At 33.0% G+C, this 15,307-nt stretch overlaps 1 protein-coding gene across 1 annotated transcript; it reads right to left on the bottom strand.

The window, feature by feature from the left end:
• Nucleotides 1-9,052: 9,052 nt before the first annotated feature.
• Nucleotides 9,053-13,259, bottom strand: LOC141286738 (sepiapterin reductase-like). Its single transcript, XM_073818841.1, has 3 exons — nucleotides 12,802-13,259; nucleotides 11,085-11,375; nucleotides 9,053-9,447 (listed from the first exon to the last, which is right to left on the bottom strand). The coding sequence occupies exons 1-3, from the start codon at nucleotides 13,184-13,186 to the stop codon at nucleotides 9,257-9,259; spliced, it is 867 nt and encodes a 288-aa protein (XP_073674942.1). The 5' UTR covers nucleotides 13,187-13,259; the 3' UTR covers nucleotides 9,053-9,256.
• Between the last annotated feature and the right edge of the window lie 2,048 nt (nucleotides 13,260-15,307).

The raw sequence follows: 15,307 nt of genomic DNA, 5'->3' as shown, positions 1-15,307 counted from the left end.
AGTTTCATATTGTTTAACAACATATTATTTAAACCTGCATAGTTATGCATTTAAATGCTGACAGCTAAACACTATCATTACGTTAGCGATACTTCTCTTCAACCACATCTTAATCTTATTCTTGATAATCAGTAACTTGCCTTCATAGTCATGAACGCATTTTTAAAATCTTGTAATATTTTAAAGCCTTGATTATTTTTCAACTCCACAGCTGTGCAATAAAATTCACTTTAAAGATTCACTTTCCATTCATAAAAATGTCTTTTCACAGAAAATGTCTTTTTAAGATGAAAATGACATGAAATGACCCATATAACCAGTAGATGGCAGCAGAGGATCAATCATTGGCTGACATTTTAACGCCATAGTTTTTCAAGATGTCTTGCTCTGCGATTTATAATAAATTGAAGTATATAGTATAGCAAGTGCAGAAAGTCATCAAGCTCAGACAAACAGCCTATAAGGGTGAATTATTTAAATACTTATATATATAGTTCTCTACAAATTAAATAAGTTAAATATTAATGGTATAAGAATTAAATAATACACTCAATATTAATTTGAAATATTTTCTATAATTTAATATCTACATCTTTTATGCTTTATCTTGAAGTGTAAAAGCTATTAAATAGCCTATATTTAACCAACACAAACGTGTTACTGCTGTAGTTTAGTTACTCTGAATTTAGTCTGAATCTGTTTTTGACATCGGCTTGTCAGATGTTTTGTCTGGTTATTACTGTCAATCATAGCAATGACTGGTGCATATTTAGCTGATTTACTCATATATTTTTTTTAAACTCGAGTTTGTCATTCTTCAAACGGTATGGATGTTTGGTCCTCTTAGAAAAACTAAACTTTACTTTGACTGTGAATGGATTATGTAGAGAAAACAAGCAAAATACACTTCTATTACAGCACAGTACAGTTGACTGGAAATTACTGAGCTGGCTTGACTAAAACAAGGAATTAATCCATGCATATGGTCAATGAACATGAAATGCATTAAACATTATATTACATCAAGGTTTCCCAAACAGGTTCTTAAAGGAGCTGCAGGGGGTTTGTGAGTTTAATGAAAGGCTAACAAGTAATTAAATCACCAAAATGTAAAATCAAAATAAATCATTTTAAATTAGCAATCAAAATAATTAACTTACTAAAAAATAAGAAATATGACAATTAACCAGAGAACCGTACATGCAAATGTGATGCTTAGTAATTAAAATATTTATTTTAAAATCTCAGGGGTACTTAAAGGGATCATTGATTATGATTTCACTTTAACTTTAGTTAGTGTGTAATGTTAGTGTTACATCTGCAAGGTTACGATGCTCAAAGTTCAATGCAAAGGGCGATATTGTCTTTAACAGAATTGACCAAATGCACAGATTACTTCCTTGTTTTAGACGAGCCAGTTTAGTAATTTCTGGTAAACTGTAGTGAGCCGTAATAGGAGTGTACTTTTCTCGTTTTCTCTATAATGCATTCACAATCAAAGAAAAGGTTAGTTTGTCTAAGGGGACCAAACATCCATGTATACCGTTTCAAGAATGACAAACTTGAGTTTAAACAAAATATATGAGTAAATCGGCTAAATATGCGCCAGTCATTGCTATGAATGACAGTAATAACCGAACCAATCATCTAACAAACTGATATCAAAAACAGAGCTGTGCATGAAATGATTCCGAGTAACTAAACTACAGCAGTAACACGTCTGTGTTGGTTAAATATAGGCTACTTAATAGCTTTTAAACTTCAAGATAAAGCATAAAAGATGTAGTTATTAAATTATAGAAAATATTTCAAATTAATATTGAGTGCATTATTTGATTCTTATACCATAAATATTTACCATAACTTACTTCATTTGTAGTGAACAATAAGTATTTAAATAATTCACCCTTATAGGATGTTTGTGTCTGAGCTTAATGACTTTCTGCACTTGCTATACTATATACTTCAGTGTGGTAAAAGTAATACAATTTATTATACTAGTAACTTCATAATAAATCGAAAAGCAAGACGTCTTGAAAAACCCCCCCAAAAAACTATCGAGTTGAAGCTGCAGCCAATGATTGATCCTCTGCTGCCATCTGCTGGTTATATGCTTCATTTCATGTCATTTTCAGCTTAAAAAAGACGTTTTCTGTGAAAAGACATTTTTCCATGTCGTCTTTATGAATGAAAAGTGAATCTTTGAAGTGAATTTTATTGCACAGCTGTAGAGTTGAAAAATAATAAAGGCTTTATAATATTACAAGATTTAAAAAATGTGTTCATGACTATGACTTGCCTTGAGTTATTGATTATCAAGAATACGATTAAGATGTCCTTGAAGAGAAGCAACCTAGCTAATGTTAGTCTAAACACGTTATGATAGTCTTTAGCTATCAACTTTTAAATGTTCAACTATGCAGGTTCTCTCCTGGGATTTAAATGATATGTTGTTAAATATTATGAAACTGAACGTTCATGCCGCTATCATTTTATTATTTTCTCAGTTTCTGATAAGAACGAGCCAGTAGAGGAGTCTCAAGAGTGTCCATCTATATATAGCCCATATAAAATGAGCTTCAGCTGAAGTTTAAGAGCTGTTTATCATCATGCAGAAGTTTTAAAGGATTATGTGCAGTTTCACATGATTAGTGCAAATTGTCACATGACCAGAGCAGTTTATTTCCTGTTTGCACCATAAGACAATGATGGTTGCAGGAAAGCTCAGAAATTTAACGCTAAAAGTATGTTAACATAAAGATATGACAAAGATTTTTGGTACATGTTATCTCTAAGGTGTCTAGTATTAATATATAAATTCACAAATGTGACTCGGGACCACAAAACCAGTCTTAATGTCACAGGGAGTCAGACTGAGACGTGCGGATCCATTTGCAGCATTTATTAGAATCGTCAACAGGCCAGAATAATCACCAGAAAACAGGAACAACGTAGGTAATCCGGGAAACAGTTCGATAGACAGGGAATGGTCGCAATGGCAGGAAGCAGGAATCGTCAACGGGGTACACAGTCCAGAGTCATACACAGATAATCCAACACAGAGAAAAACGCTTAGAATTACGACCATAGGGAATGATAAGACTTCGCAAGGTGGCTGTGTGTGTGAGTGGCTTAAATGCAGACAGTGTGATGAGGTGCAGCTGTGACTAGTAATCAGTAAAGTGGGAAACGAGGAGCAGCTGTGTGCAGTGATTGGTGCAGTGGCTTATGGGGATTGCAGTCCAGAATGTGTGTGCTAGAGTTCATGACGAGATAGACCAGATACGTGACAGAGCCCCTCCCCAAGGAGCGGCTTCCAGACGCTCTAACCACCTAATACAACCTGGAGGGTGGTGGAGCGGAGGCGTAACAGGGGGAGGGATGGAGGGCCAGGTCCATGTAGGGGTACTGGAACCAGGAACTGAGGCGGAGCCGACGGAGAGAGAAGCCATGATGAAGGAAGGGTTGGCTCCTGCATGGGGCCGACCGACGGAGGTGGAGCCCGAGGCGGAACCGGAGAGTCGATGGTCCTGGGCGACACAGAGGATCCGGAGGGCCAAGGCGGAACCCAAGGCTCTGGCGACCCCGGCGGAGATGGAGGTCCGGAGGTACGCAGCGGAGCCGGAGTGACAGAGGATCGAGGCTGTGCCCACGGGAGGGAGGAGGTCCACAGAGCCGGCAGGACGGAGTGACGAGGCGCAGCCGGAGGAGTAGAGTCCAGAGGCGAAGGTGGGGCGACGACTGACCGGGGCGGAGCCGGAGAGACGATGGAGCCCGGAGGAGCTGGTGGGCCGATGGCCGACAACGGAGACGAGGGAGCACAGAGCCGGGGTGGAGCCGCAGGGTCGGAGGACCGAGGTGGAGTCCAGGACTCTGAGACTGGAGGTGATGGTGAGGGGTCCTTCAGTCTGGACACCGATGGAGACTGGCAGTCCCACGGCAAGTCCTCTGCACCGAAGGTGGGATGTGGGTGAGCAGAGGGACTGTCAGGAGACAGAGGTGGCGGGACTGGAGCAGCAGGGAGGGTGGGTGGGAACAGTCCATGCATGAGCTCCGTGACCAGAACCGGGCAGACAGGAATCTCAGGACGACTGGATGGAACCAGCGGAGTCTCTGGAAGGCTGGGCGGAACCAGCGGAGTCTCTGGAAGGCTGGGCTGAACCAGCGGAGGCTCTGGAAGGCTGGGCTGAACCAGCGGAGGCTCTGGAAGGCTGGGCTGAACCAGCGGAGTCTCTGGAAGGCTGGGCTGAACCAGCGGAGGCTCTGGAAGGCTGGGCTGAACCAGCGGAGGCTCTGGAAGGCAGGGCTGAACCAGCGGAGTCTCTGGAAGGCTTGGCGGAACCAGCGGAGTCTCTGGAAGGCTGGGCGGAACCAGCGGAGTCTCTGGAAGGCTGGGCGGAACCAGCGGAGTCTCTGGAAGGCTGGGCGGAACCAGCGGAGGCTCTGGAAGGCTGGGCGGAACCAGCGGAGGCTCTGGAAGGCTGGGCGGAACCAGCGGAGGCTCTGGAAGGCTGGGCGGAACCAGCGGAGGCTCTGGAAGGCTGGGCTGAGGAGCGGGCTCTGGACGACGCTCTTGTGAAGCGGGCTCTGGACGACGCTCTTGATAAGCAGGCTCTGGACAACGCTCTTGAGGAGCGGGCTCTGGAGAACTGGACGACCCCAGCGGAGATTCAGGAGGGCTGGGCGTCTCCAGCGGAGACTCTGGAAGAGCAGGCTCTGAGCGAGCGGTCACTGGAGGGCGCTCTGGCGGCGCAGTCACTGGAGGGCGCTCTGGCGGCGCAGTCACTGGAGGGCGCTCTGGCGGCGCAGTCACTGATTTGATGGTAGCCATCTTGTGCCATGGCTGTGGAAGGGGGCCCATCTTGAGAGCAGACTCTGGAAGGGCAGCCATTTTGCGAACAGAGTCTAGAAGGGAGGTCATCTTGTCAAGAGACTCTAGAAGGGAGGCCATCTTGTCAAGAGACTCTAGAAGGGAGGCCATCTTGTCAAGAGACTCTAGAAGGGAGGCCATCTTGCTTACAGACTCATGCGGGTCCATATTGTGATGCTGGAGAATAAAGCTGCTGGATCCTTGTAGTGGGGAAGTCTTGTCACAGGGAGTCAGACTGAGACGTGCGGATCCATTTGCAGCATTTATTAGAATCGTCAACAGGCCAGAATAATCACCAGAAAACAGGAACAACGTAGGTAATCCGGGAAACAGTTCGATAGACAGGGAATGGTCGCAATGGCAGGAAGCAGGAATCGTCAACGGGGTACACAGTCCAGAGTCATACACAGATAATCCAACACAGAGAAAAACGCTTAGAATTACGACCATAGGGAATGATAAGACTTCGCAAGGTGGCTGTGTGTGTGAGTGGCTTAAATGCAGACAGTGTGATGAGGTGCAGCTGTGACTAGTAATCAGTAAAGTGGGAAACGAGGAGCAGCTGTGTGCAGTGATTGGTGCAGTGGCTTATGGGGATTGCAGTCCAGAATGTGTGTGCTAGAGTTCATGACGAGATAGACCAGATACGTGACACTTAAGTCGCTGGGGTTTATTTGTAGCAATAGCCAAAAATACATTGTATGGGTCAAAATTATAGATTTTTCTTTTATGCCAAAAATCATTAGGAAATAAAGTAAAGATCATGTTCCATTAAGATTTTTTGTAAAGTTCCTACTGTAAATATATCAAAATGTAATTTTTGATTAGTAATATGCATTGTTTAGAACTTAATTTGGACAACTTTAAAGGTGATTTTCTCAGTATTGTGATTTTTTTTTTGCATCCTCAGATTCCAGATTTTCAAATAGATGTATCTCAGCCAAATATTGTCCTATCCTAACAAACCATACATCAATAGGAAGCTTATTTATTATAGCTTTCATATGATGTATACATCTCAGTTTTGTAAAATTTAACCTTATGACTGGATTTGTGGTCCAGGGTCACATGTATTCAGTTTTGTTGAGTGTGGTCATAGGATGAGTAAACATATTGACGGTGGGATAAATCTAATGCAGTTGTTTGTGAAGATTGCACTGAAATGTTGCAATGACAAAATATTGCAATAAATAAAAAGTTCAAATGTTACAAATAAATGACAATATTGATGTTGCAAAACTGGTAGCACTAATATAACAATTTGATGATATATGTTACAATAAAGTAACTATTTTAACCTTTTATCAGTCAAAGAATCACAGGTTTGAAAAAAAGAATAAGGAGAACAACTGTTTCCAACATTGATTTCTGAACTGATTTCTGAAGGACCATGTGACACTGAAGACTGCAGTAATGATGCTGAAAAATGTAACATTGCATCACAAAAATACATTTTATTTTAAAGTATATTAAAATAGAAAAACACTATTTAAAATTACATTAACATTTCACAATATTACACTTTTTTTTTGCATTTTTAATCAAATAAACACAGCCCTGATGAGCAGAAAAGTCTGCATTGAAAATTACTGATCCCAAACTTTTGAGCAGCAGTGTCTTTCATTTTTCATAGAATTAGTCTTGATTGAATCACAGAAACAGAAACGAATCTTGTGCATCTCTCATAAAGACATGGCAAAGTTCACTTTGGTTTTTGTCCTCCAGGAGAGCCCTATGATCAGCGCAGGTTATTTCAGCTCTTGTTCTCCATTCACAAATTCAGCGATGACATCACCACGCAGCTGTTACCATGGGAACCGCCTCCATCAAAGAGACGCGCGTCATGTGACGGGAAACAGTCTGTAAGTGTTAATGTCAGATCATATTAGTCAGATCAGTATGATCAGGGGATAAAAGCACAGAAAATCTGCTCTTAACATATAGTGCATAATAGAAAAATAATATATATATTTTTTTGTTTAAAAATCATACATTTATGAGGTGGCAAGGCAATATCGATACAAATACTTCAGCTTGAATAATATGTTTGTGTGATATTTAAATGAATACTTGTTTAAAACAAGCACTTTAGGAATGTTTGTACCATTTTCTGTTTATTTTAATATATAAAGTAATTCTATGCACTTTAAATATGCTGTAATGTGTTTATTTTAAAATGCCGAAAATACACAATACCAATACATTATATTTTCTATATTTTATTAATTATTATCATCGTCATATATAATTATATATTATTTATAATATATTATTAATACCATGTTTTAAAAAAAAATCTATTATAAATATGGTGATTGTGTATATTTTATTATACAAAAATAAAACACCCAAAATTAATACATTAAATTAACTCTAACCATTTCCAGTAAATTAAAAAATGAAATACTTTAACATATGTTTAACATTTTTATTTTGCATTTGTTTTTCAATTATTTCTTTATTTTACATGTTTATGGTTTAAGTTCAAGTGTTTTTAGTTTTCATGTTTTAATTAAAAAAATTATTTAATTTAATTGATATTGATGGCTTTTTAAGTATTTATTTTTAAATATTTTTTATATTTTTGTAAGTGATTTATTTAATTTTATATTTTAATTGTTCTTTTTCATTGTTTTTATTTTAAAATGATTAATTTTTTTGTAAGTGGTTTATTTTAATGTATATTTTTTAATTATTAATTATTTATTTTTATAATTATTTATTATTTACATATATATTAAAATTAGTAAATTATATTAACTCTAACGATTTCAAGTTAATAAAAACTAAATATTTTAACATGTTTAACATCTTTATTTTGTATTTATCTTTTAAGTGTTTTTTTATGTTTTTTAATTTTTAAAAATTATTTATTTAAAATTTTTATGACATTTTTATGATTTCATATAATTTTATATCAAGTGTTTTATATATATATATCTCTTTATATCTCTTTTAAATTATTTTTATATTTATATTTAAAATTTTTATATATTTTTGTTGATTTATTTAATATAATATTTTTGATGGGTAAATTTCAAGTGTTTAATTTTAGTTGTCTTTATTTTAAAAATATTTTTATTTTTTAATTATTAATTTTTAGCAAGTGTTATTTTTAATCGTTTTTTATTTTAAAATGATTTAATTTGACATTTTTATGATTTTTTTATTTTAATAATGTAAATTTTACAATTATTCATTTATTTCATTTTTTCTGTTTATTTCGATATATGAAGTAACTGCATGCACTTTTTTTAAATGTGTTTAAAACATTTAAAACATTTGGTGATTATGTATATTTTATTATACTAAATGAAACTTCAGAATTAATATAAATACATTTGAATTTAATCATTTTAAAATAATAGATTTTAATTGTTCAATTTATGCATTTTTAATGTGTTTTATTTGAGTTGTTTTCATTTTAAAATAAGCTATTTTAATTTTTACATTTTTTAATTATATAATATGTAAAAGTGTTCTTTTTACTTGTTTTTATTTTAAAATGATTGAATTTTAATAATGCACATTTAAAAACTATTTATTCATTTTAAATGTTTATTTTTATGATTTCATGTTTAATGTATTTATTAAATTGCTTTTATTTTTTAATTAAATTGTATATTTTATTATACTATTATATATAAAAATTAAACACCCAAAATGAATAAATGAAAAAACATTTTTAATGTGTTGATTATTTATTTAAATTTTTACAAATTTTTATATGTTATTTAAGCGATTATTTAATTTTATATTTTTGATGGGTTAATTTTTACTTTAAAATGAGGTATTTAATTTTTTATATTTGTAATTATTTAATTTTCAGTAAGTTCTTTTAATTGTTTTTATTTTTAAAATTTAATTTTACATTTATTGTCCATACGTGTTTTATAAAATGTGCATTTTTATTTTACACATTTAATGTTTATTAAATATTTTTTTATACGATAATTATGTATATTTTATTATACTGTTATAAATTAAAATGAAACACCTAAATTAATAAATGATCTCAGTAAACATTTCAGTCAATAAAAAACTAAATACTTTAACATGTGTTCAACATAAAGCATAATTTTCAGTTACTGAATGAACTGTTGATTTATTTCAATTTATTAATAATTGAAATGCATTTATTCAATAAAGCTGTTTTGTTTTGTTGTGTTTGTCTGTATTTGTCCAGGAGCTCCACTAGATGTCCTCAGCTGCTTGATCAAACTCCACACAATAAAAGAGAAAATATCCATGAACATTTATGCATCTATTCTCTTTATAAAAACACGATGTATTTCTAAACGCATTTACAGATTTTTAAAAGCTAAAAAGAACATCAATCTATGAACAGCATGGTATAAGGTATGTACAGTGAGCGCGGTTAGAGCATTAGAGCTCATAGAAGTCCAGATGAGCGCCGGACGGATAGTCGTCGTCCAGCAGGAGTTTGATGAGTTTGGCTCCGGACTCGTCGCAGGAGAGCAGCTGGCCCTCGGAGAACATGGAGGAGAAGGAGCGCCTCAGCTGCGGATCTCCAGAGAGACAACGGGCCTGCAGCTGCATGTCTGTGTCCAGAGGACCTGCGGCACACGGTCAGTCATTTCATCATTATACTCTTTATACTTTTTTATTTTTATTTTGATTGTCACCTTTGAGCTACAATTTTAATAGTTTTTAAAATTGAACTATACATATGTCATATATATATATATATATGTGACCCTGGACCACAAAACCAGTCATAAGGTTAAATTTTACAAAACTGAGATGTATGCATCATATGAATACTCAATAAATAAGCTTTCTATTGATGTATGGTTTGTTAGGATAGGACAATATTTGGCTGAGATACATCAATTTGAAAATCTGGAATCTGAGGGTGCAAAAAAATCAAAATACTGAGAAAATCACCTTTAAAGTTGTCCAAATTAGGTTCTTAACAATGCATATTACTAATCAAAAATTACATTTTGATAGATTTACAGTAGGAATTTTACAAAGAATCTTCATGGAACATGATCTTTACTTAATATCCTAATGATTTTTGACATAAAAGAAAAATCAATCATTTTGACCCATACAATGTATTTTTGGCTATTGCTACAAATATACCCCAGCGACTTAAGACTGGTTTTGTGGTCCAGGGTCACATATATATGACATGTTTATAGTTTAATTTTAAAAACTATTAAAATAAAAACAACAAAAATAAAACATTTTACTTGAAATTACATCAAAAAAGGTAAAATTAAAATAGCTGAAATAACTTGAAATAACAAAATGTTAAAATAAATCACTTAAAAATAAACAAAATAAAAAGGTAAAATAAATTAATAATTCAAAAAAGATAATTCAAGTTAATTTTTTAATGTTTTTATTTTAGATTTATTTTAACTTACATTTTATGATTACATTTTTCCTGTTTTACTTTAATTGCTTTTTTATGCTTGCATTTTTAATAAGTGTTTTATTTTTGTTGTTTTTATTTAATTTTATAATTTTTGTTTTTAGTTAGTTTTTAAATACTTTTTTGAACTTATGATTTAATTTTCCTGTTTTATTTTAATTGCTTTTTAAAAATCTTTATTTTAATTTGAACTACTTATGATTTAATTTCAAGTAAATAATTTTTTTGTTGTTTTTATTTTAATATTTTTTAATTATTTAATTTGTATATTTTTTGCGAGTGAATTTTTAGTAAATGTTCATTTTAATTGTTTTCATTTTTAATTATTTTTTTAGCTTACATTTTTATGATTTTTCCTGTTTTAATTCTTTATTTTAATTTAGCATTTTTATGTTTGCATTTTTAATAATTTAAGTGTTTTGTTTTTATTTTAAAATTACATGTTTTATATTAATATTTTTTTAATTATTTATATTTATTTTTTAAGCGATTTTTTTGAGCGATTTATTAAATTTTTTACATATTGTAAATTTTAACTTTTTATTTCAAGTGTTTAATTTTAGTTGTTTTTTTATTTTTAGTATGTTTTATATTAATAATCTTTTAATTATTTATTTTTAAAATTTTATTTAATTAATTTTTTTATTTTGTGAGCAATTGATTTATAATTTATTTTACTTTTTAAAATGTTTGACTTTACAAATTTTTTTTTTTTTTTTTTTTTTTAACGAAACAGTGTTACTCTCCTTAATGACAGTGTATTTTGTGCATGTGTGTTTGTGATAAACAAGAGCGATCTTCAGCACTCACCGGGGGCGTAGCTGAGCACTCGTACGTCCGGCTCCTCCTCGGCTAAAACCCGAAACATCATGTCACGAGCGGCTTTACCGGCGCAGTAAAGGACCCACGACGGGAAGGGCTTGAGCGCACACAGAGAGCTGATGTTCACCACCGTACGCCGCAAGCCCAGACCGCGAGGAAATGCTTGCAGGACGCCGGCCGTCAAACTGAGTGCGCCACTGACGTTCAGCGACAGGTAACGGTTCACCTCCGCCGGATCCGTGAACGTCACAGCAAAGCGAGACACGTCTCCCAGAGAGCCTGAAACCAAACAAGACAAAAAAAATATTAAACTTAAGCAAATCTATTTGAATTGTTTATTTTTAAAAAATAACATTTAAATGAAATAATTAAAAAAAAGTATATTAAATAAAATTAATTAAAATAAATACAAATTAATACAAAAAAATTTTTTTTTAAAAACGATTAAAATTTTAATTGTTTAAATAAATCTAAATGCCAAATTATATATTTAATATATAATTATATTTAATTAATATGCTTGATTTAAAAATATTTAGATATTTGGACTGGAAAACAAGACAAAAATACATATATAAAAAAATCTTTTTATATATATTTTTACAGTTTTTAACTTTGTTTATTTAAAGTGTATTATTTTAGCTGTTTTTATTTTAAAAATGTAAATGTTTTAATTTATTTAACATTTATTTTTTTATTTTGTAAGTGATTTATTTAATTTTTAACTTTAAAAATATATATATAAATAATCTTTTAATTTATTTTACACTGTTATTTTATTCTTTTATTTTGTAAGCGATTTATTTAATTTTTTACCTTTTTTATTTGTAACTTTTCATTTCAAGTGCTTTATTTTAGTTGTTTTTATTTAAAAATGATCTATTTTAATTTTACTTACGATTTAATTTAAAATATTTTATTTTTATTTATTTAATTTTGAAGTGATTATATTTTTAATTTGAACTTTTTTATGATTTAATTTCAAATATTTTTTATTTTAGTTGTTTTTATTTAAAAAATAGTTATTTTAATTTGACCTTTTTTATGATTTTAATTTCAAGTAAATGTTTCGTTTTAGTTGTTTTTATTTAAAAAAATTTAATCTTTTAATTATTTATTTTACTTTTTTATTTTTAATTTTGTAATATTTGTAATTTTGTATATAAATATGAATAATCGTTTAATTTATTTTACATTGTTATTTTATTATTTTATTTTGTAAGCAATTCATTTCATTTTCTACCTTTTTTATTCGTAACTTCATTTCAAGTGTTTTATTTAAGTTGTTTTTATTAAAAAATTATCTATTTTAATTTGACTTATGATTTAATTAAAAAACAAATGTTTTATTTTTATTTATTTATTTTTGAAGCGATTTTTTTAAATTGGAACTTTATGATTTAATTTCGAATATATATTTTTAGATGTTTTAATAAAAAAATATTAATAATTGTTTATTTAGTTGTTTTTATTTAAATATTTGCTATTTTAATTGAACCCTTTTTTTTAGGATTTTTTAAGTAAATGCTTAGTTTTAGTTGTCTTTATTTAAAAATATATATATATATTATTACTCTTTTTTATTATAACTTTTTTCTTTATTACATAAAATAAATGAATAAATAATTTAATTAAAAAATAAAAAATAAATTATACTTACTGTATTATATTATACTGAATAAGATAATAATTTTTCGCAGCGCACCTGCGTTATTGATCAGAAGTAAGTGGTCCATTTCAGTGACTGGCGTCTCTTTAACAGCTTGCACCGTTTTTTCCACGCCTTCCTTCTTCTCCAGATCTGCTTGCACGCAGCGGACGTCCAGTTTGTTCTGTCCTCCATAAAGGGTTACGATGTCCTCCTTGACCTGGTTCAGCTGGTCTGCGGTTCGGGCGACTAACATCAGGACGGATCTGGGCTTCAGCAGGCAGCTCATCTGCATCGCCAGTGTCCGACCGTAGCCTTTAGACGCTCCTGTAATGATGCACACAGCTCTTCCCAAATCCCTGGACTCTGGAGAGATCACGTCTTCCATGGTAGGATGCTGCAGAAGGCCTTCAGAAACGCTGGATGTTGAACTATGATGCATCTCAGCAGCATGTGGCGCTTTATATCAAGTGACTTCGAGAGAAACCAATCTATTTCATGCACAGAGTCACCCAAGTTCATTGAAAAAGAAAACCATACGTGAGGCCGGAAAACATAATGAGTTCTGCGTGATAGAAGAAAGTACAGGATGTGGTGGAACAACTTGTGATAGAAGTCTCTTCTGCTCACTAAAGCTGCGTTTAATTAATTAGACATGCAGTAAAAATGTGAAATATTATTAGTATTTAAACTAGCTGTTTTCTATGTGCATATCTATTAAAATATTAGGGCTGTCCCCGAATAGTCGAAGATTCGATGCATCGATATGCGGAGCCTGATTCGACCACCGATCTCACAGTCGAATCTTCGCGGGTGAAACGAGCATCATACCATTTTGGCAATATGGGGGAGCTCAATGTCAAATTGCACACAGAACTACTGATTTTGTACGGTTATATTAAGCTATATACAGCCTTTGATTATGATAATGCAGTAAAAACAAAAGTGAAAAGAAAGAAGCGTTCAATAAATAGGTAATAAATAATAAATTTGGAGGAGCCTTTTTTGAATGGTTTTCTGTTGGCACTGGCAGTGAGCGTTCTGCGCTCTGTTTATGCGCCCCCGCGGTGCCTCGCGTTTTCGCCGCCTGCTGCGCCTCGCGTTTTTGCAGGAGCGCTCTGAGCGCCTGAAGTTCAAAAAAAAAAAAAAAAAAAAAAAAAATCAACTCTGAGCGGAAAAACGCCCAACGTCATTCACGTTCTTTTCCATTGTCCAATCGAATGAATGGAGACGCGGGTCTTCTGTTGTGATGGCGAAAGTTTACCGTCGCTTAAAAAGTCCGGAGACTGCAAGAAATGGAGGAGAAACATTTGGTGTCTATCGTGAGTAATCAGGAGCTGTATTATTTAGGGTTTCTGCTAATATGACAGTTTACTTAACAGCAAAAAACTAAGATTTTAGAGCGTTCGCGCTATGATCCTTTGATTTGACTGACAGGACAGCTGTTTTGGTCGTTGCTTAGCAAAAAAGGCAGTGCTGTGCGCCTCGCGTTTTTAGAACTAAAAGACACGTTCTGTGTTTTTATTTAAACCTAAATAAGTTCGTCTGTCAGTTGGAAGGCAGTTTTGGTCGCTTTATTAAAAGTTGTTGCTGTGTGCAGTGTGTAAAATAAAATAAAAATTGTTTTACCCTCCTGCTGACTATAATGTCGTGCATCTTTCAACCCATTCACACACACACATAGGCCTAGATGATTCGACTATCGGTCGACTATAGAAAGATTCGAAAATTCTGATTCGACTATGAAAATTCATAGTCGGGGACAGCCCTAATTTTTTCTTATATTTATTTATTTATAGATTTTCTTACATGTTTTTATTTCAAACGTTTTATGTTGTTTTTATTTGAAAATTAGCTATTTTAATTGTACATTTATTGTTTTATTTTTGTTGTAAAAATAGCACAAATGAATAGAAAGTTCACAAGAACAGCATTCATTTAACATTTTAATGCATGCTTGATAAATAAAAGTATTAATTTCTTCCTTTTTTTAAATCTCTTTTCCTCGAAACTGTTTTCAACACTGATAATACTCAGAAATGTTTCTTGAGCAGAAAATCAAAATAATAGAATGATTTCTGAAGGATCATGTGACACTGAAGACTGCAGTAATGATGCTGAAAATCCAGCTTTGATCACAGAAATAAATTACATTTTAACAGATATTCACATAGAAAACAGATATTTTAAATGATAATAATATTTCAAATTTTTACAGTTTTTGATCAAATACGTAAATGCAGTCTTGATAAGCAGTATAGAGACTTTTTTCCGAAACTTTTGACCAGCACAGAATGAAAAATGAGATGTAAAAGTTTCACCCGAAACACTTTCAAACGAGAAAGACAAACATTTTATTATACAGGAACCCACAAAAAGAGTGAAGCAGAATAACAGCCAGAGCAGAAGTGTAAAAGCGGAACAGGACAGAAAAGAGATTCTCTTTCATCAGATACACAAGCAGAACTATAGTAATTATGATTTATGAAATCCATCATCTGTCCAAACCAGCATAACAAGCACTGAAGACAGCAGTGTGTGCCGTATATTTAATGTCCATCAC

The sequence above is a fragment of the Garra rufa genome, chromosome 15 (genome assembly GCF_049309525.1).
Source record: "Garra rufa chromosome 15, GarRuf1.0, whole genome shotgun sequence".
Taxonomy (NCBI): domain Eukaryota; kingdom Metazoa; phylum Chordata; class Actinopteri; order Cypriniformes; family Cyprinidae; genus Garra; species Garra rufa.
The sequence above is the reverse complement of the archived record's forward strand: the minus strand, read 5'-3'. Positions and strand labels throughout refer to the sequence as shown.